Here is a 22,868-nt window from a genome sequence, read left to right as displayed (position 1 = left end):
CAATCCGGATGCTCAGACCAAAAGGGTAGGAAATGAAATTGAGACCTTCTACTTGATGGACATAGGCGCATGATCTGATTGGATAATTGGGAGATGGTGAAGAACCGCTTGAAGGAAAAAGGTGTGGTTGCTATCCATTAAATTGAAATGATCAATAAAGCTTTTCATGATTTTGGATAATCTTGGAGTTGAATGGCGAAAGTTTTCTTGATCATGATGAAGATAAATGTCATTCATGTCACCCAAAAGAAGCCATGGAAGAGTGGTGGTTGATTGCATGTACAATAAATATTTCCATATTTCTTTCCGATGCTGTCTTTGTGGATGACCATAGAACGAGAGTAATTGCAGGGGTGATTGGGGGGATTATCAACCTGTACTCTTATAAGGTTTGTTTACACTTGCAATGTTGTTCCAGCAACATAACAATCCACCTAATAGACCTTCTGCTTCTTTACAAATATGCTTATTGAACCTCAACCTCTTTGTAAGCTTTGCACTAGCTTCAATTGTCAATTTTGTTTCACTTAAAAAGAGGAGGTCCGGTTTTTCTCGTTTGCAAAGATTTTGCAAATGACGAACAGTTTTGGGACTGTTCAGCCCTCTTGCATTCCAAGAGAGTATAATCATAGTTGTGAACAGCAATATATGATGAACATAATAAATTAAGGAGTGAGTGACCTGTCAACAAACTAGAGAAACTGCTGCCACTTGGAGTAATACATGCTAGAGACGTGTTGTGAATGTAAAAGCTTATTCACAACCACGTGCCCTAAGCGTGTAATGCATGCTACATATGTGGCTTATAAGATTACTCGAGTTAGATGAGTCAACTTGCTCATACCTGTTGGTGTTGTTTGAGCTAAGGTGAGAGCTCACAATCTCTGTCAGCCATGGCGTTGCTGCTGTTAATCCAAACTCAGAGTCTTAAGACTTTTTTCTTGGCTTTAATATTGTTGTGTAGAAACCCCAACTGAAAGCCAGCTGAAGACCAATTGCATTACGATAAAATTGATGCCGAGAAGGTTGACATACAGGCTTGACGCCGAGAAATTTAAGTATAGCGGATTCCGGAACAGAGAACCAAGCTCAGAAATAAAGACACCTTAGAAACCGATACTTCTGATCTTGAAGTTGAAGAATATCCAAGCGCTAAAATCTGGGAGAGATCCTTGTGACACGGAAAGATTCCTACGCCGTTAAAGTGCCTCACTCATGCTTTAGCAAAGGCAACTCGAGCAAAGCTCCAGCTCTTTCAGACAGGCACTTAATCAAAATCGAAAGAAGAATTTTCTATTATTTTTCAAATTATCAAAACAAATTTTGAAGAAATCAAAAGAAGACTTCTCTCTTCTTGTAATTTGATGTAATGATGTGGGTGTGAAAGGAGCACGTTTCATATTCAAGGTAGAACTTGTGAGAAACGTATGTTTTGAGTTCTCTGCTTATCACAAGGTTTTAAAAACCGAATCAGACACGAATGATTCATTTTAACTTAAAAAATAAATAAAATAAAAATAATAGAAAATTACGATTCAAGTCAATGGTTCAATTGCCTGCGTCAATGAATCATTCCTCATCCGGTCCAGTACGTTTTTCATATGACCCATGGCTCTCTTTAATCATTCAAGCTTCTCTTCGATAATGTGTGATGACGAGGGATGCAACGCAACATAACATAAATACATAATCATTGAAGGAGACTAGATTACACAGGAAGCATCCTCAATCTCTACTAAAAAGAGATCGGGAGAAAAAGTGAAAAACCATAATAGTTGAGGAGGATGGGCAGCTAAGGAGGCTATTGAAGCAGCAGGATGAGTTACAGCAAAAATTGGTTTGAAGACGATAAATAATCAGAGATATTTAAGCAAAAATTGAGTTACAGCAGGATGAGGATGCAAATCAAACAGAGGCTAACCAACTAGTAGACTATGCGGTCAACTTAGACAATGATGTGGAAGAGCTTGAGAATCATTCCATGCACCTGAAACCATTAACAGAATTCTAATAGAGGACCTTTGGGGCTACAATGCAAATCAAACAGAGGCTAACCAACTAGTAGACTATGCGGCCAACTTAGACAATGATGTGGAAGAGCTTGAGAATCATTCCATGCACCTGAAACCATTAACAGAATTCTAATAGAGGACCTTTGGGGCTGCAATACTGTGCTCTTGATAGTGAAAATCCTAGTGGAAATCCTTCCCACTTTCTACCCCTGAAAAAAAACAAAAATAAGTTTGGCTTTACCACTAGAAGTGTAAATCGGGCTGTGCCCAGCACGAATTTGAGCCGTCCTGGCCTGATGGTCCACAGACTGTGCTGTGGCCCAGCTTGATTGTATGGGCCGATGGGCTTGTCGGGCTTGGGGTTTTAGGTCAGCAGGGCGGGCCAGCACATACCTACTCGACACAATGCATATTATATATATATTATACTATTTTAATAAAATAGTATATTAATACAAGCCGATTATACTATTTTATTTAATTTTATTATACTATTTTAATAATAATAATAATTTTTTAATTTTATTATATTATATTATTTAATTATTGTATATATTAAATATTGATACAAGCCGATATTGGACTGTATTGGTGCCTTTTCTAACACGTTAAAAAAGCTTATGTTCCTTTATCTACTGTCTCATCCTCATGATACAAATACAGGCCGAGGCCAAACCGAACACAGGCTCTGCAGAAAGCTATTTCCTCCGCTGCGGCAACTGGATCTTCAACACTTCTGTTGCTTGACGATACTGTCCCAGTTGATTCACGATGTGCCTGCACCAGTGAAAGGGTTGTAGATCAGGTCTTAATTATCATTAGAAATTTAAGGAGTATATTGAGTTGCCTAACATTAGTACAAGGTTCAAAGTATCGATACTCTACTTTTTTTTGGGTAAGAAGGCATTCATTGGATCAAAAAATATAACCTCTTTTATCTGTCAGTGGCTATGTTCCATGATATGCTAACATTAAAAACAATTAAAAGATCCTAATTATGAATATATAGAGTATCAGTGACTCTGAAAAGTGATATAATATGCCCCACATCAGACGTATCATATCTTTGAACCAATGCTTTAAAATATGGAGGATCTCATTTTCTTTATTTTTAATAAAAATCTCTTATATTAAGAAGAATGAAAATACATAGCACTAGTTGAAAGGGGGCTTTTGTCGAAGCAAGCGAGCTGGAGTGGTGCAAGACCCCCTAACAAAAAAATAATCAAATTGGGCTGCATTGAAAAGGGGCTGAGGGGCAAAGTCCCAGCCATCAGAACCCCCAGCTTACATTCTTTCCCCTTATCTTTTCTTTCCTTTCCTTTTTTTTTCCTATTCTTTTTTCCTATCTTTTTATATGAGGGGTACGCCTCCCATGCCTTTTAAAACACTGTTTTGAACCTTGTCACGTACAGAGTGCCATTGCTTGCTAGAATCCAAGGAGAACTGTTGACAGGCCAGATTTAAGGCTTATTCTTTAATTCATTTGCCTATTTATAACTCTGCTGTTGTGTTTTATGTTGGGTCTAATGGGCCTTTCATTTTCTGTTTCTTTATTGCTGTCAACCTGTAAAGGATACAGGTGTAGTTTTACACATTTACCTTTTATTATACTTAAAGTATAAAAGATACTTAGGACCCCAGAGAATCCCATGGTTTGTTTTGAGTTTCTCCCAATTTTCTTCTCTCTTCCTCTCCTTTACTCCTATTCTTGTTCCTGTACTTTGGGGGTAGTGACACTTGGGGGCCTCAACTCTCAAGTATGACAATCAAATACCAGAACTTTCAGAAATATACTCTTAAGTCCAACTCTGTTAAATTGATGTTATGGTGATAATAAGATTACTAAAATGCCCATGTTCAGAAGAAGTTACACGGGTGTGTTGAGAGTTACTGTTCTCACCATAAAATCTGAGATTTATATTTGAGGGAAAGTACAAGATTGCCCTGAGATGAATGTGCAAACACAAAAGAGATGAAAAGACCAAGGTACCCTAAATTCATTCAAAACACAATTTCATACATATTCTCAACACACCCCTCAAGATGAGCATAGATATCTATCATGCCCAATTTGCCTAGGTTACTATCAAACTTTGGCTTGTGAACTCCCTTAGTGAGATAGTCAGCAAGTTGATCCTCTAATCTTACAAAGGGTAAGCAGATTTGTCCATTGGCAATCTTCTCTCTGATGATATGTCTATCTACTCCAATGTGTTTTGCACGGTCATGTTGAACAGGGTTATGAGCAATGTTTGTAGCCACTTGATTGTCATAGTCGAGTTTCATTGGGCTATCAACTGGATTTCCCATCTCCATTAGCAATGTCTTCAACTATAGTAATTATAATACTCAATGAGCCATTGCCCTATATTTTGCATTTGTACTGGAATGAGCAACAGCCGATTGTTTCTTGCTTTTCCATGATATTACATTTCCTTCAACTAAAGCACAATAGTCAAATGTAAATCCCCTGTCGTCCACAAGACTCCGCATAGTCTACATCAATGTAAATCTCAAATAAACCCATGATCAGAGTACAACATTCCTTTACTAGGACATCCCTTCAAATTAGCAAGAATCCGGTTGACAGCTTGCATTTGGAAAGTTCTAGATTCATGCATATATTGGCTTAACACACTAACTATATAGGATATGTCATGTTTGATCAAGCATAGACAAAAAGAAGGCGACCAACCAGTCTTTGAGAAACCCATTTGGGAGAACATCCCAATCAATAGCACTCGATTTGTAATTAGGGTCAATTGGGGTCCCAACTGGCTTGCACCCCAACTTTCGAACTTCTTGGAGAAAGTTAAGAATATATTTTCTTTGTGAAATGAAAATCCCATCTGATTTTGCAATGTCAATTCTAAGAAAATATTAGAGATGACCGAGGTTCTTGGTTTCAAACAAGAAAGGATTTCAATTGAGTGATTTTAGAGATATCGTCCCTAGTTACAACAATGCCATCAACACATACTACCAACATAGTCATCCAACCATCACCTCTTCTTACAAACAAAGTGTGATCAACTTGGGACTGAGAGAATCCAATCTTCAAGATTGCTTTTCTGAACCTATCAAACCGGGCTCTAGGAGATTGTTTGAGCCCATATAGAATTTTCTTTAGACGACAAACTTTCCCTTCACCGTTAAGGAAGGTTACTCCTGGAGGTAGATCCTTCTTGAAGGTACCCATTAAGGAATGCATTCTTCATGTCTATTTGATATAAAAGCCAAGAATAGTGGGCGGCAAGAGATATGGTCACATGGATAAAATTCATTTTATCCAGAGGAGTAAAAGTTTCCTAATAATCAATGCGGTAGTTTTGAATATACCCTTTGGCCACCAATTGTGCCTTATACCTCTCAATAGAACCATCAACCTTATGTTTAACAGAGTACATCCACTTGCATCAAACAAGAGTCTAGTCCTTGAAAAAAACAATTTCCCAAGTTTGGTTTTTTATAAGGGCCTCCATTTCCCGATTTATAGCTTCCTTCCAATGAGGTGACTGCACTACTTTTGTAACACCATTGGGGAATAGAAACAAAAAAGATAAAAGAAATGTAAGTACAATAAGAGGGTGAGAGAGCATCACAAGAAACATAGTTAGTGATAGGATATTTTATGGAATTTTTCTTTCCCTTATAGATGGCAATAGGAAGGTCAAGGTCAGAATTCAAGACATCAAGTTCAGTAACTTAAGCATTAAGAAGCTCAAGAGGTGCAAGACCAAGGTTACCTAAGTTAGGGAGATCAAATTATGATGGACATTCAACATCAGGAGCCACCCTCTTACTTTGCTTGATAAAAAAACTACTACCAACCAAGGTTGATACATAAGAAGAGGAGGTGAAGGAATACTAGCAGGACATAATTGAAACATGAACTGGAAGACATAAGGGATTCACTGGAAACTCTTCCCTTGAAGAGTGACGAAATGATAAGAAAAAGGATGAGGACTTAATGAAGGTGATATCCTTGGAGACCAAGGTTCAAAGTATCATTGGGTATTTGATATCAAGTGTATCCTATCGTATCGTATCACTGGGTATCCGACATACATGTTTACAGGAGTTTTCAAGAACCTAATTTTTTATTAATTGAATAATATAATACATGTATAATGTAGAGAACTCTGATGTGGGGCCCATAGCTATGGTCCCACTGTGTTCGTAGGGTAGAATGTGTTCTAGTCATCCTAGGGTTAGCTGGTGGTCAGTTGGTTATTTCAGTTTTATTTTGTTCTATTTGTTATGTAAATACTAAGGGCAGATCTGTCCTTTCCATGTAATGAGCACAACCTATAAATACTAAATAGAAGTGGCGGCAACAGAACATTTTAGATTATGTCCCTCTTTTCAACTCTTTGTGTTCTACAGTTTCAAATTTCGATCCTTAAAAAGTTTGTTTCCTACTTTGTTTGAGTCTGTTGAGTTGTCCCAGTTGAAATGTGAAAGTTGTGATTTTGCTAAACATTGTAGAAAATCTTATTCATTGAGTAATAAAAAGAGTAATAGTTTTTTTGATATTGTGCATACTGATGTTTGGGGGCCATATCACATCCCTTCTATGAGCGGGCACAGATATTTTTTGTTATTTGTTGATGACCATACTCGGTTTTCTTGGGTTTATCTTATGCATTCACGAGATGAGGTTCCTGCCCTGACCCAAAACTTCCACCAAATGATTCTAACCCAGTTTGATGCCAAGATCAAAGTTCTTAGATCTGATAATGCCAAGGAATACTTTGCTAAGCCATTGGCATCTTACCTTCTTAATCATGGGGTTATCCACCAGAGCACTTTCCCTCATACACCTCAGCAGAATGGGGTTGCAGAAAGGAAGAAAAGGCACATCTTGGAGGTGGCTAGAAGTATTATGTTTACCTCCAATGTCCACTTCGCTTCTGGGGTGATGCTATCCTCACGACGATATATTTTATTAATCGGGTTCCTTCCCGGGTTCTTGATATGAAATCTTCCTTTTCCCTTCTATACCCAAATGAGGAATTTTTTACTGTTACCCTTAAAACATTTGGTTGTACTTGTTTTGTTCAGCTTCTCGGACCCCATCACTCCAAATTCGAACCAAAGGCCTCCAAATGCATCTTTCTCGGTTATGCACAAACTGAAAAGGGTTATTGCTGCTATGATCTTGTCTCTCCATGGATGTCACTTTCTTTGAGGAGATACCCTATTATTCTCAGGTTTCTCCTCAGGGGGAGAGCAGTGAGAGTGGGGATTTGGGTCCTTTTCTTCAGGGGGAGCGTAGTGAGGGTAGGGTTAATACTTTTGGGGCTGTTCCCTTACCAATTCCACTGGGTGATGAGGGCGGCAATAGTGAGGGTGGTCAGAGGGATCAAGAGTTGAGAGTCTATCACAGGCGATGCAGGTAGGTTGATCTCAGTCATCAGTAGTCCAGGCCAGCTCCAACCTCTTTTCGGCTCCAAGTCCAGGTATTACAGTCCGAGGGCCCACAGAGACTCCTTCCACTATTGCCACTTCACTTCCTGCAGACGACCTTGACCTTCCCATTGTCGTCCATAAAGGAAAATGACATTGCACCACATCTACAACCCACTGCATTTCCCAATTTTTATCCTATGATCGCCTATCTCCCTCCTACAGGTCCTATCTTACTTCCGTTGCCAATGTCCCTTTTCCAAGAACAGTGCAAGAAGCCCTATCAGTCCCGGAGTGGAAAGGTGCAATGCAAGTTGAAATGGATGCCCTGTTGAAACATAATACCTAGGAGCTAGTTGATCTGCCCAAAGGAAAGAAACCAGTTGGATGCAGATGGGTATTTACTGTGAAGCACAATGCGGGTGGCTCCATTGAGAGGTACAAAGCTCGGCTAGTTGCAAAAGGGTTCACCTAGACTTATGGTATAGATTACTTGGAGACCTTTGCCCTGATAGCCAAGATGACCACCATTCGAGTTCTATTATCTCTTGTAGCAAGCCACACTTGGCCTTTGTACCAAATAGACGTTAAAAATGCTTTTCTGAATGGAGACCTGCAGGAAGAGGTTCACATGCGGTTGCCTCCTGGATTCTATGATACAGAGACAGGTAAGAAGGTTTGCCAGCTCAATAAGGCATTGTATGGTTTGAAGCAGTCACCTAGAGCTTGGTTTGATAGATTCAGACTAGCCCTTGGGAAGTTCGGTTATGTACAGGCCAGTCAGATCATACATTGTTCATCAAGAGGGTGGAGTCCTCTCTGACACTACTTGCAGTATATGTTGATGATATTGTGGTGACAGGAAATGATAGCCATGAGATTGAGTCCCTCAAACAACTCCTTCATCAAGAGTTTGAGGTAAAAGATCTTGGTGCACTACGGTATTTTTTGGGTAGAGGTTGCTAGATCTAAACAGGGGATCTTTGTCTCTCAGAAGAAATATGTTCTAGATCTGTTGGCGGAAATTGGAAAGTTAGGTGTCAAGCCTGCGGATACACCCATTGAACAGAACCACAGGATTAGTGTAGAGAGTGGGGAGCCTCTTGAAGACAAAATTATGTTCCAGTGATTAGTGGGAAAGCTCCTATATCTCTACCTTACTTGGTCAGACATCAGTTATGCAATTAGTGTTGTCATCACAAGAAGTGTGTTTCTCGTACATCACATCCAACATGCAGCTAGCAGATATCCTCACCAAAGTTGTACCAAGGAAGAAGCTAGAGGTGGATCTATCCAAGTTAGGAATGATAGACATTTATTCCCAACTTGAGAGGAGTGTAGAGAACACTGATGTGGGCCCCACAGCTATGGTCCCACTGTGTTCGTAGGGTAGAATGTGTTCTAGTCATCCTAGGGTTAGCTGGTGGTCAGTTGGTTATTTCAGTTTTATTTTGTTCTATTTCTTATGTAAATACTAAGGGCAGATCTGTCCTTTCCATGTAATGAGCACAACCTATAAATACTAAATAGAAGCGGCGGCAGCAGAACATTTTATATTCTGTCCCTCCTTTCAACTCTTTGTGTTCTACAGTTCTCTCCTCTCTTTCTCTTCTCTTCTCTACACTTTCCTTCTATTTTCGAACCTGAAATCTATTAGGGTTCAAGGCTGATAGCAATCTTGAACTTCTACTTATAAAAATGAAAATTGAAAAAAAAAAACGTGTGGCAAAAAGGTATTGATACACCTAGGGGTGAGCAAATAGGTAGGTTCCAAATTCTTGGAACTGACCCCCACCTAGGCCGGTTCTCGGGTCTAGGGGCTTACCCTACCTGAACCAACCCGATGAACCGGCATTGGTGAAACCGACCTTGTTAGAACCTGCCTTGGAGCCAAACTTGCCTTGAAATAAGCCCCAAAATACTTTTAGGGATGTGAAGATTTGAACCCAAGCATTCATGGTTATAAAGGCGATGGTCTCACTTGACCATTGAATTAGTTAAGTGATTTGATCATTTGTTTTCATTTTAATATTTGAATGTGTACACTAAGTAGTGTAAAAGGTAATGTTTACAAAATTTAAATTTAATTTGTAAGTTTTTAACTATATAATGATAATCTACACATTAAGTTATTCAATTTAACCAATAAAGATAATATAAGTTTTAAACTATATATTATATTTATTAAAAATCAAGTTTTTAAAGATCATGCCTTTTATTTTGTGAAGGGGGAGAGTAAAGAAAGTACAGGTTCCATGGGTAGACCCTGGAACTAATCCCAGAACCACCAAGGCCAGAACCTACCCTGTGAACCAACCCTAGAACCGACTTTCACAGGGTAGGTTCTGGTTCCAAAAACCTAGAACCGAACCCTATAGGGTAGGTTCTAGGTTCTCCCATGGAACCGAATGGAATTGGCCCATGCTCATCCCTAATACACCCTTACTGATATATTTGGGTGTATCGATACTCTAAACCATGTTAGAGACATATCTTATTCCAAACTTAGGACCAAATCATCTATACCCCTTTTGGGCAAGAGAATAACTAAGTAAAACACATCTAATAGACTTATGATCAAATGTGTCTAAAAGGGCTCAAATCATTAACGAAGCAAAGACAACCAAAGACCTTAAGAGGTAAAGTAAAGGGGAGCTCATCAAGATAAGGGCTGATGAGGAGACTGAAGCTTAAGGTTCTTTGATGTAAATTGGTTAATGTACATGATTGTCTAAATAGCATCTCCCTAGAAACAAGTAGGAACATGTGTATGAAAAAAACAACTCTTTAGCAACCTCAACCACATGTTTGTTCTTCCTCTTGACAACTCCATTATGCTGTGGAGTAGAAGCACATGAACTCTGGTAAAAAACCCATATTTCTTCAAGTTACACTCTCAATTGTTTTTCAAAACATTGCTCACATTATTGGATCTTATTATTTTAATCCTCTTCTGAAACTATCTCTACCATATTTATGAAATTTTGAACAATTGTAGGAACCTCATCACAACTTCTCATCAAGTAAAGCCAAGTATACTAGATATAGTCATCAATAAAGAGAATGAAATGCTTGTAACCACCCATGTAAGGAATAGTAATATGAACCCTAGACATTAGTATGTATCAAGTGAAAAGCAACAATGTTTCTTTTATTACTTACAAAATATATTGTTCTACATTGCTTTGATAAATGACAAACTTTACACTGAGGGTTTAGATTTGACATTGAACTAAACAAATTTTGGAAACAAAAGTTATACAAACCCAAAATACATGTGAACAAGACGACAATGCCACAATTGCAAAAAATTCAATTTCTCATTGAAACAAGACTCAATCTGACACAACATCCCTTGTTCTAAAGCTTGGTCAAAAGGGTAGACTCCATCAACCTCATGTCCAATTCCAATCATCATCCTTGTGCTTAAGTCCTAAAAGACACAACGGGTAGGAAAGAAATTCACAGAATAGTTATGAGTTTAGTATGGTGCTAACATATAACATATTTTTTATGTAATTGAGGCATGTCAGGACAGATTCCGGGGAAAGGTTGTGGGTAAGCTTAACTTCACCTAAACTGGAAATTGGTGTCTAAGATCCATCAATAACAACGATCCTCCTTTACTCAAGAGTTAACTTATATAGTCATATGAAGTAAAATATAAGGACATACTAGTCAAGTGGGTACTGGCCCCAAAATCAACAATCTAGGGGTTGTTGGTAGACCTGTTCATGGGCGAGCTCGGGCCAGGCTTTTACTCTTCATAAACAGGATTTTGTTAGGCCCGAGCCCGAGTCCGGACCGACCAATGGGCCTACAACTTGGGCCCAAGCCCGGTCCTCATAAAAAGCCCGAAACTTGGGCCCAAGCCCGAAGCCTGACCTAACCAAAAGATAGGTCGGTGCCTGTGTCTGTGTTTGTATTCACCGCCAGGCAAACAATAAGAGAGGAGTAGAACAAAAGGGCAAAGAGAAAGAACTCACCACCACTAGTGCTTGTGTTCGTCGGGCGTTTGATAAATGAGCTAAGCTGAGATTTTGAGAGTGAGAAGGAGAAGTGAGAAGAGGAACAACCGAACAAGGAGAAGTGACATAGGCACTGACCTAAAAAAAAGATAGGTTGGTGCCTGTGTCTGTGTTCGCTGCCGGTGCCTATGTCTGTGTCTGTATTCGCCGCCAGGCAAACAATAAGAGAGGAGTAGAACAAAAGGGCAAAGAGAGGACTCAGGCCAGTGCTTGAGTTTGCGTATGATAAATGAACTGAGCTGAGATTCTAAGAGTGAGAAAAAGTGAGAAGAGGAACAACTGAACAATGAAGAGAGAGAGAGAGAGAGAGAGAGAGAGAGAGAGAGAGAGGACTCACCTATCACCGCCGGAGTCCATTGGTTGCGCCGGTGAGAGTGTTCGCCGGTTCTGTCTTCCTGAGAGTGTTTGGATGTGTGAGGTTGTGACTATGAGAGGTGAGTTCGTTCGGCTAAGAGAAAGAGATGAGTGAGAAGAGAGGGGTTAGCCAGTTAGAATATTTAGGGTTTTTATACAAAAGTCGGGCCAGGCTGGGCTTTTTAAACAAATCCCGAGCCTAGCCCGTAAAATAGTCAAGCTCGGGCTTTTAGGCCCAAGGTCAAGCCCGTGGGCTAAAATGAATGCTCAAGCTCGTCTAGGGGCCAGGCCGGCCCGTTGGGCTACCCGGTCCATGAACGGGTCTAGTTGTTGGAAGAGAAGCAAGCAAGTGCAATACTTGTCGTAGCATATGCATTAGAAGGATTACTACAACCAGTGAAGGGAGATGTCCTATTCTTCTCTAGATGCAACAAAAGATTGTAGTTTATCCATTACATCAAAGGAATCTTGGGGAGGAGCTACGATAGTAGATGCTCAAACATCATTACCAATTGTAACCAAATGAGCATTACACTTCTTCCCTATCTTTAACCTTTCGGGTTTCAAGTATGGTTTGAGTTTCCAACATTTCTCCTTAGTATGTCTTGGTTTCTTACAATATTCACAAATTACACCATCATCCTTCTCATAAATAGTGGGCTTACTTGTGCTCTGCTTGGGCCTTGACATTAAGGTAGAATGTTCAACTATGGGAGGCAGCATCATGGCAGTCCTCCTACTCTCCTCACCTTGCACTAAGGAGTAGGCAGCTACAAGAGATATTATGTTTACACTCAAGATATGTTGTCACATAAAATCATAACTCAGGGTTCAAACCAACCAAGAAATCAAATACCTTGTTCTTTTCCGTAAACATGGCAATCACTGTCCATCAGTAATGAGGCAGCATCCAAAAATAAATTTAAAGAAAAAAAGAGGAGAAAGTAGAGAACGAAGAGGAAGAGAAAGAGAAAAAAGAAGACTGAGAGAAGAGAACTAGGTCAAAACTGATTAGAGAATAGTTTAGAAGTCACTAATCCTCTAAACCAGTTGGCCCACTACTTATATTAGTGTAAATAGAAGGTATTTACAAAAATACCCTTGTTTATGATAAATTCTGGATAGGAGTACCCTTAATAAAAGAAAGGAAATACAAAGCTATCCTACTGCCCCAAATACAAGAAATCTATTTCCCTCAATACTCCCTCAAGCTGGTGTGCACATGTCATATAGACCCAGCTTGCTAGTAATGAAATCAATACGAGGTCAGTGTAAAGCTTTAATCCACAAATCAGCCAGCTGATCTCCAGTTTCCAGTTTTCACAAAAGGGGTGTTGATATTATGAAGAGTCCCTTTGATGTATCAATCTCGGCAGTCCCTGTTGTACTATATTTCCTTTTTGTTATTTTCTTATTTAGTCCTGTGAGGTCTTTTATGTAAATATTTATTTTTCTCTTTAGTCCTCTAAGGACCTCTCTGTAAACATCTAAAATATATATATATATATATATATATATATATATATATATATATATATATATATATATATATATATATATATATATAAAATTGTTGGCTCTTGGGGTGGGGTCGATTTGATTCAGTTTTGCACCCAGAACAGTCTTCTCTTCTCTTGCACGAACTAGTTGTATGACATGGTAAGAGCATGCTGGTCTTTGGACTCATCGGTTGAAGCTAGGATTGTTTTGATCAACCCTAAACCTGGGTTAGCCTGTTCTGCGATTTCAGCAAGAGAAGGCACATCAGAACTCTCTGGAAAAGCTGCTGCTTGAAGGGAAACTTTACTGGTTGTGTCGCCCTGACTAAGTATACCCACTTAGAAAGTTTCTGTTCTGGTTTTTCCTTTGGAGGATTTCGATTCCTCTATAGGAAGAAATATTTCTGTGGACTGTACTACTGAAGTTGGGTGACTTTACATATCCTTTAAATTGGTTTTCTGCTGTTTCTTTGTATTGCTTGCTGTTGCCTTGCTGCTGAAAGTTTTTTCTTTTTGAGCAGATCACTTGTTTGGGATGCTGGGATATTGATTTCAGCATTTGCATTGTTTCTGGAATCAAGTGTAGTGCTTTACAAACTTGGGAATTAAATATCAGTGCTGTTATTTGTCTCTTTGGACCCTCCTTTTTTTTTTTTCTTGGACTGAAATGGCTGAGAAGGTGGAAGTTATTTCAGTGAAGTTTGATGGAACCAACTACAGTATGTGGAAGTTCCATTTCAACTTCTTTGCTGAAGGAAAGGATCTTGAAGGCTATTTGAATGGGACTGTTAGTAAACCTGATGAAACAAACACTAAGGCATTTACACAACGGAAACTTGATAGTGGGAAATTATTCTCTTGGATTCTGAGCTCCATTGCACCTCACATTTCTATTCCCATGAGAAGACTATGAACAACCTATGAGATGTATTTGTACTTGAAGAAGGTTCATCATCAGTCCAAAATGTCAAGACAATATCAGATTGTGTCTGAGATCTTTGCCTACTATCAGGGGGATTGAATGATAAAAAGTACTATGCAGGCTTCATTGATTTATGGGAAGAATATGAACTGGCTAACACTGATCCCTTTGATCCCCAGAGTGTGTTAAGTACCTACAGAAGCATTTTGATAACAAAAAGGTGAACCGATTCCTTATGAGACGGAGACCTGAATATGAAATAATCAGGTCTAATATCTTGAGTAGAGGTACCCTTCCGGATTTAGACCCTGTGATGAGAGAGTTATTGAGGGAAGAAACTAGACTAATGATGACTGCAAACATAGAGGGGAGGCATCATGATTCAGCTGAAACTGCTTTCATTGCACACAGAAGTAAGAAATCTGGCTAAGACCTAGTTATGAAAGTAAGGGGTTTGGACATATAGCCTCACATTACAAGAAGAAGAATGTATGCACTTACTGTAAGCAGCATGGTCATATCATTCAAGACCGCCCAGTTCGTCCCTCTAAGGCTACTGTGAAGAAGAATCAACCACGAGCTTGTTAGGTGTCTGAAAGTCAGATGACTGAAGCCTCTACTTTTAAAGGTGAATCTTCTGCTTCCATGAATAAGAAGTACGACAACTAGTATCCTTTGCTATCTCATTTACCTTTTCTGCTATTGGCCTGTCTGGTGAGTTTCTGGTTAATGCTCCTCCCTCTCATGTTAGGTTAATTTACTCTGGTGCTACGAATCATATGACTGGAGCCTACCTTGAACCATTAAACAATTCTTTTGCAATGGTGAGAAACTGGATATCATTGAGAGTAATGATTTGTGTCTCAAACTCTCAACCTCAAACCCACTTTCCTTGACCAAGACCTTTATTCCTAAACTTATTGTTAACCTTATTTCAGTTGGTCAATTAGTTGATGAAGGTAACATTCTAACATTTTCTTCTGATGGCTGTTGATTTAGGACCAGTGCACCAAGAAGGTGAAGGGGGTGTAGGTTGGACCACTTGTTTGCATTGGAGTTCGAGAAATCACAATCAGCATCATCCTTTGCTTACTTGAGCTCTTCTTCACTGAGTCCTGATTTGGATCAAAGAAATAATGTCTGGGATTTATGGCATAAATGTTGGGGTCACCCAAACTCTGAAAAACTTAAACTTTTGTTTGATTCTTGCTTCATTAGAACAAAAATTCCCTCTATGAAAACTTTTGATACATTTTGTGTTACTTGTTTGAGTTGGTCATATTTTACCATTTCCTCATAGATCTGAACATGCTATTTAACCTTTTGAAATTATATATAGTGATTGATGGGCTTCATCTATTGTTTCACGTTTGGGATACAAATATTTTGTATTGTTCATTGATGATTGTACCGAGTACACTTGGATATAATTTCTCAAACACAAATCAGAAGTCTTTCCTACCTTTCGGTTGTTTCATGCTATGGTTCAAATTCAGTTTCGGTCAAGTGTAAAGATCTTACATTCTGACTCAGGGGGAGAATACAGTGATGGAGAATTTCTGGTTTATTTCAAACATCACGACATACAAGTTCAATGGAGCTGTGCCGACACCCTCAGCAAAATGGTGTGGCATAACAGAAAAATGGCCATGTTCTTAGTGTTGTGAGGACTCTTCTGCAAGAGTCACATGCACCTCCATCCATGGTTTCAAATGTCACGACATTTCGCTAATGTCGCCCGACATATGTCGATGTCGAGGCTCACTGACATGGAAATGGATGGTAATATAAAAATTACATTATTTCGGTCAACATTTCCTATATTTTGGAAATGTCAACCAAATCGGTCCTAATAACAAAAAAAAAAAAGACAGTTTTTCCTATTATGTCGACAGGATGTCGACTAATGTACATTAATAATATAATATATTAGTATATTATCTTAATATAATACAGTATATTAATATAAATTATTCCATTAATAATTTCTATTTAATATTTCAAATAAAATATTTATAAAAAAGAATTAACAAAAAATAAAAACAAAAGAATAAATTAATTACTTAATAATATAAAACATAAAATATTTTTCAAGTAATAAAATATTAACTAGTTAGTACTTTTAAAATATTTATTAAAATCATAAAATGTTTATTAAATTTTATAATAAATCATATTCTAAATTTAATATAACAAATCAGAATAAATTTATTAAATTTTATACTAAATCATAATTTATTATACATTTAGTATTAAAAATCATAATAAATTCATTAAGTTTTATAAGAAATCAGAATTTATCATAATCTTAATACTACAAAAAGGAGAATTGGTTTATTAAATTTATAATAAAACATAATGTATTATAACTTTAATATTTAAAAAATCAGAATAAATGTATTTGTATTTACTAGTGTGAAATAAATATATTAGAATTTATAATAAATCAAAATTAAAAAGAAGAAAAGAAAATATTGGAGAACTTTGTAAAAATATCAAAATGCATAATAAATCAGTAAATCGCCATTTACTAATTTGTTATTGATCTTAGTTTCATAGCTTTATATAATGGTTGGGAATAAGATAATAGCTAGAAATATGTATTAATGCATCTTTTATCATTTTACAAAATATCATTGCATATTTCCACAATGCCTAATTTTTACAATATTTCCCCTCGACATTTCCGACATATGTCCTATATTTTGGTAAGCGACATTTCCATCAATATTGACATTTTAAACCTTGCCTCCATCTGTTCTTGCTAACATGTCCCCTCATTAGTAAATGTTTGGTTGCCCTCCAGATCTTTCCTGTCTTCATGTTTTTCGATGCTTGTGTTGTACATCTTCCCTCTTGTGAACGTTCTAAGCTTTCAGTCCAATCTGTTATTTGTGGGTTATAGTCCTAATTACAAGAGATTTCTTTGTTGTGATCCCTTTGAACATCGTATTTGAATTTCTAGGAATGTGGTATTTCTTGAACACATCTCTTTCTTTTCAAGAGTAGCCAAGTTATCTACACCTCCTATTTTTGTTCTGTATGACTTTGATTCATAGATGCTCTGTCTTCAATTGCTACGAAGGATCTTCTCATCTTCTCTCGCAAGTGAGTTTGTGGTCCAGTGCCTGCACCTATGACCCCCTTCCTCCTGACCTCAGCTCTTTTATCTATCCTAAACAACTTTGTAAGTGACACTCCTGTTTCAGATCCCTCTATTGTTCCTTCTGTTCCATTGTGTCGTTCTTCTCGCATCTCTAGACTGCCTGATTACTATGGTTTTCCTTCCAACCATAGTGATGATGCACGATCTGGAAGATGAGGACCTAGCTTTTTAGAAGGTGAGAACTTAGCTTCTTGTAGCGTTTCCCACAGACGGTGCCGATTGATGTAGCGCGATCTGACTACTCCCTGCTGGAGGATGATTTGGCTTCCAGCCGAGCAACAAGCTAGGTGAATCTGCAAGACAGTGGATCAGAGAACCCGGGGTGGCTAACCCGGCGAGGTCGCTCCGATCCTTAAGTTAGTATATTGTGGTGCGAGCTGAAAGCTTTGAGAGCTAGAGAGTAGAAAAATCACACGTACCTTGTGTCAGTGAGGTTGGTGCCTTTATATAGTTGAGCTCTCGCAGGTTTTGCGAATCGGTTCCGGGATCTTCGTCCTGAGGGGATCCGTTTCCGCTTTAATTGGGGAGTAACGTATCAATTAATAAAGATTATCAATTCCGCCCGATCCGGGCAGGGAGAAGATTAGGCCTGCCGTTATGCGGCGTGATCCCGTGAGGTTCGGGATCTACTGGAGAAACTTCCAGAGTTGGTACTGGCGGTTTGGGTTAGTAGCCCCGAGATGATACTTCGGTTCTTTTAGTTCTGAGCTGGATTGAATGTTGAGGTGTCTCGATGCCGAGGTGACCGAACACCCGAGCTCAAATGTTGTGAACTAGTCTTGCTAGGCTGAGCTGTCATCCCTTAGTCAAGCCGTGTCCACGTGTTCCCTTCTCGCTAGGTCGCGCCAAATCACCCTTCATCAATTGCCCCCCACTCCTTGTGCCAGGGGTCCCAACCCAGTGCGAGGAGTTGATGGACGATATAGGTGGATTCGGCGTGGGGTAAGACAATCTGAAGAGCGAACCATTAGTCGGGCCTGTTCAACCGTCTGGCTCAACCACGAGATGACCCAAATCGCGTCCCGGGTATGTGCGGACGTCACGCTGTTTATAAACTCTACAGACGTCAAAAAGCGCGCTCAACTGATTTCGTCCTCAGGTGTCGTGCAACTGGTTTTCATGAGTCGTTGGATCGAGCAGGTCTCAACCGTTGATTGCCACGCGGTGAGCTATAAATAGGGGGCCGAAGGGCCCCTCTTCTTCGCCAAAAATCTTGTGATTGAGCTCTCCCGAGGTCGCGTCGAAGTCCTTCAGCTCGCCACTGAGTTCATCTTTTCTTCCTTAGTTTGTTCTCCTTTCCTATTCCTGTTTCAATATGTCTAGTGCTAGCATAGATAGGCTTCTTAGTGACTCTAGTGGGCTTGAGGGTGCTGAGGTGCAGTCCTCGGCTCCTGCTGGCGAGGTCAACTCCTCGCTAGGTGGTACTCCCCCTCGGCCCTTAGGAGAAACCTCCTTACCCAAAGTCGGGCCATCTCGGCCTGAGGAACTTGTAGCTCGGCACCCCAGGGTCTTTAATAGCCGCTTGCTAGTGAGTCGGGAAGGGCCACCCCTCAGGGTTCCGGACAAAAAAGTTTCTCCTCTTCCAGGCCGGTATTTTGTTCGGGCTGCCAAACATGATTTCGAACCTAGGTAGAGAGATGTAGTAACTTTGCGGATGTCCCCGCACAGGCAAGCGGAGTTCTTTTTGATTGGGAAGATCAAACTAAAAACGTCTAAGGACAGAGATCGGTTGTACTCGTGGAATATGGAGATTGTACCTACTATAGTTCAGATGGAGTTTGGGTGTAATTGGTCGATGGTGATGTCAAAGAACTTAATTATTTCTATAATGAATGGGTGGAGAGGGAAGCCTAGCCCAACTACGAGCTGCTCTTCGAAAACCGCGATCTCATGGTGACCATGAACCCAAGGGTACCGACCCAATGGAATACTAAAAATTAGGTTATCAAGAAGACGATAACGAGCTACCAAGGACAGTAGCCTGTCTAAGGTCATGCTGGAAGGCCCGAAGTCATTTGGATCCCAACCCAGAGAAGAAGACGGGACCCCCCTCTCTGGAGGTCGGTCCCTCCTCCCGAGCTACAGGAGCCGAGGACTGCACCGAGGGGGAGAACCACCGAGCGAGGAGCTGACCTCGCCAGTAGGAGCCGAGGACTGCACCGCGGCACCCTCAAGCCCACTAAAGTTACTAAGAAGCCTATCTATGCTAGCACTGGACATTGAAACAGGAACAAGAAAGGAGAACAAACTAAGGAAGAAAAGACGAACTCACCAAAAAAAGATGATGAAAACAACCTCGAAACACAAGGGAAGAAGTGGCAAGCTGAAGGACTCCAATGCGATCTCGAGAGAGCTTAATCACAAGATTTTTGGCGAAGAAGAGGGGCCCCTCGGCCCCCTATTTATAGCTCATTGCGTGGCGATCAACGGTTGAGACCTGCTCGATCCGACTCTCATGAGAACCGGTTGCACGGCACCCGAGGACGAAATCGATTGAGTGCGCTTTTTGACGTTCGTGCGTACCCGGGACGCGATCTGGGTCATCTCATGGTTGAGCCAGACAGTTGAACAGGCCCGACCAGAGGTTCTCTCTTCAGATTGTTAGACCCCGCGCCAAATCCACCTAGATCGTCTATGAACTCCTCGCACCTGGTTGGGACCCCTGGCACGAGGAGTGGGGGGCAATTGATGAAGGGCGATTTGGCGCGACCTAGCGAGAAGGGGACACGTGGACACGACCTGACCAAGGGATGACAGCTCAATCTAGCAAGACTAGTTCACAACGTTTGAGCTCGGGTGTTCGGTTACCTCGGCATTCAATCCAGCTTGAAACTAAAAGAACTAAAGTATCAACTCGGGGCTACCGACCCAAACCGCCATGTACCAACTCCGGAAGTTTCTCCAGTAGATCCCGAACCTCACGGGATCATGCTGCGTAATAGTAGGCCTAATCTTCTCCCCGCCCGGATCGGGCGGAATTGATAATCTTTATTAATTGATACGTTACTCCGCGAGAGCTCAAATATATAAAGGCACCAACCCCAATGACACAAAGTACGCGTGATTTTTCTACTCTCTAGCTCTCTAGCTCTCAAAGCTTTCAGCTCGCACCACAATATACTAACTTAAGCATCGGAGCGACCTCGCCGGGTTAGCCACCCCGGGTTCTCTGATCTACTATCTTGCAGATTCACCTAGCTCGCTGCTCGGTTGTAAGCCAGATCATCCTCTAGCAGGGAGTAGTCAGATCGCACTACATCACATAGTTCTTTTTTTGTTGTTTTGTCTTCTATAGATATTTCTCATTCTTATTATCAGCCCTCACTGGAGTCCTCACTAGGGAGATGCCATGGGTGCAGAAATTTAAGCTTTGCATGAGAATGACACCTAGGACCTTGTCCCAACTCCTTTGAATTCGGATATGACCTGATTCCATTCGGTAAATGTCCGAATTCGACCGATTATTTAATTCTTATACATAATATATACAATATTTTATATAATTTATATATAATAATTAAGTTATATAAATAATTTATATATTTATATATTTTATATCAATAAAATATTTATTTTATACATTTATTGGTTATCTAAAATAATTAATTAATCAAATTCGAATCGAATCGAATATTCAAATTTGGATATTAATTTTCAATATCCGTCAAATATCGAATATAAATTCAGATATAGCCTGATCCAATTCGAATTTGATATGTTTACACCCCTATTTCTAGACCAGTACAAAGCTTAGCTTGTGGCTCAGGGCTATATACAGGAGTATGGCATTGACTATGAGAGACATTTGCTCCCATGGCCAAGATCACTGTAGTTTGTGTTCTTTTAGCCCTTTTTGCAGCACTCTTGGACAATCTCTCAATTGGATGTGAAAAATGCTTTTCTACATGGGCATCTCAAAGAAACAATATATATGAAACCCCCTCCAGGGTACTGTAGTGATGCTTCCCTCGTTTGCCAGTTGAAGAAATCTCTTTATGGGCTAAAGCAAGCTCCTTGAGCATGGTTTGATAAATTTTGGGATATTGTTGTGAAAGCTGGGTATAACTAGAGTGCTCCTAATTACTCTCTATTTGTTCGGAAAAGATCCCAGGGTATTACGATTTTTCTCTTGTATTTTGATGACGTGTTGATGGGAGATGATATAGAGAGAATTCAAGAGCTCAAGTCTCTCTTTCACAGTTTCTTTCATATGAAGTATCTGGGTCATCTTACCTATTTCTTAGGACTTGAAGTTCAAAGAAGTCACCGGGGATATTTCATTTGCCAGCACAACAATCCTATGATCTTGTTAAGTTGGCTGGTCTTACTAACGACAAACAAGTTGATACTCCCTTGGACCTAAATGTTAAATTATCTAAGTATGAAGGTTCCTTACTTATTGATGCCTCCCTCTATCAAAAACTTGTGGGGTCTCTTATCTAATCTCGTCTTCCATGAAAGGACGAAGCATATTGAGGTGGATTGCCACTTTATCCAAGACTTGTTTCTTGTTGGCTTTATCTCTTTTTCTCATGTTGCCTCCGATGTGCAAGTTATTGATATCTTCACAAAGGCAATGACGAGATCCAAACATTTATTCCTTGTGAGAAAATTGATGCTAATGCCTTTGCATCAGTTTGAGGGGGAGTGTGAAGAGTCCCTTTGATGTATTTATTTAGTCCTGCGAGGGATTTTATGTAAATATTTATTTTTCTCTTTAGTCCTCCTAGGAAAGTACAATACCTTGTCGTTGATCTCCTACCGTTCGGTGATCCAGCCCAATCTGCATCTGTGAAGCCTGATATAGTCAAGTGACCATAATCTTTGTAAACATATCCCATACTAGGTGAACCCTTGAGATATCTTATAATTCTAAACACTGCTTCAAGGTGAGGAACATGGGGGGAACTCATGAATTACTTACTACCCCAACAACAAAACAGATGTCTAGACGAGTAATAGTCAAATAATTTAGCTTCCCAACCAGTCTCTTATATTGTTCAAGATCTTCAACTAGCTCCCCCTGATCTTCAACTATATTGTCCATTGGTGTAGCCACCAGTTTACACCCCAACATACCTGTCTCCTCAAGTAAATCTAATGCACACTTGAGTTGTAACAATGAAATTTCTGTGGTAGATCTCATGACTTCTATTCCAAGAAAATAACGTAGTTTACCTAAGTCTTTGGTATGAAATTTCTCCTGTAAAAACAATTTCAGCTTACTAATACCTTGTGAATCGCTTCTTTAATCACAATATCATCTACATAAACAACAAGAATAATAATAATACCAGCCAAGGCTCAAAATATTGATATGCCTGATACACCGGTAGAGGCGTATCGGGCAGTATTGGTGGTTTTTTTAGCTTTTTGTTTTTTTCCAAATCCGGTTCAGAGGAGCCAATTTAAGGTCCGTCCACTCCCTAAACTGATCAAAACCCTGATACACCCTCTGTAGGGACATATCGGGAA

At 39.7% G+C, this 22,868-nt stretch overlaps 1 protein-coding gene across 4 annotated transcripts in view; it reads right to left on the bottom strand.

Annotated features, from left to right (window-relative positions):
• Nucleotides 1-2,506: 2,506 nt before the first annotated feature.
• The window catches only part of RAD52-2 (cobalt ion-binding protein), a 100,488-nt gene continuing 80,126 nt past the window's right edge, over nucleotides 2,507-22,868 (bottom strand). For all 4 annotated transcript variants that reach the window (XM_088983583.1, XM_088983586.1, XM_088983585.1 and 1 more), the window contains one exon: nucleotides 2,507-2,789. In XM_088983583.1, the coding sequence (XP_088839709.1) occupies nucleotides 2,631-2,789 (159 nt within the window). In that variant the 3' untranslated portion in view covers nucleotides 2,507-2,630. The remainder of the gene's footprint in view (nucleotides 2,790-22,868) is intronic.

The sequence above is a fragment of the Nelumbo lutea genome, chromosome 4 (genome assembly GCF_056320005.1).
Source record: "Nelumbo lutea isolate HS-2025 chromosome 4, American lotus-T2T, whole genome shotgun sequence".
NCBI classification, from domain to species: Eukaryota; Viridiplantae; Streptophyta; class Magnoliopsida; order Proteales; family Nelumbonaceae; genus Nelumbo; species Nelumbo lutea.
Note: the sequence above shows the minus strand (reverse complement) of the source record. Positions and strands in the feature narration are given on the sequence as shown.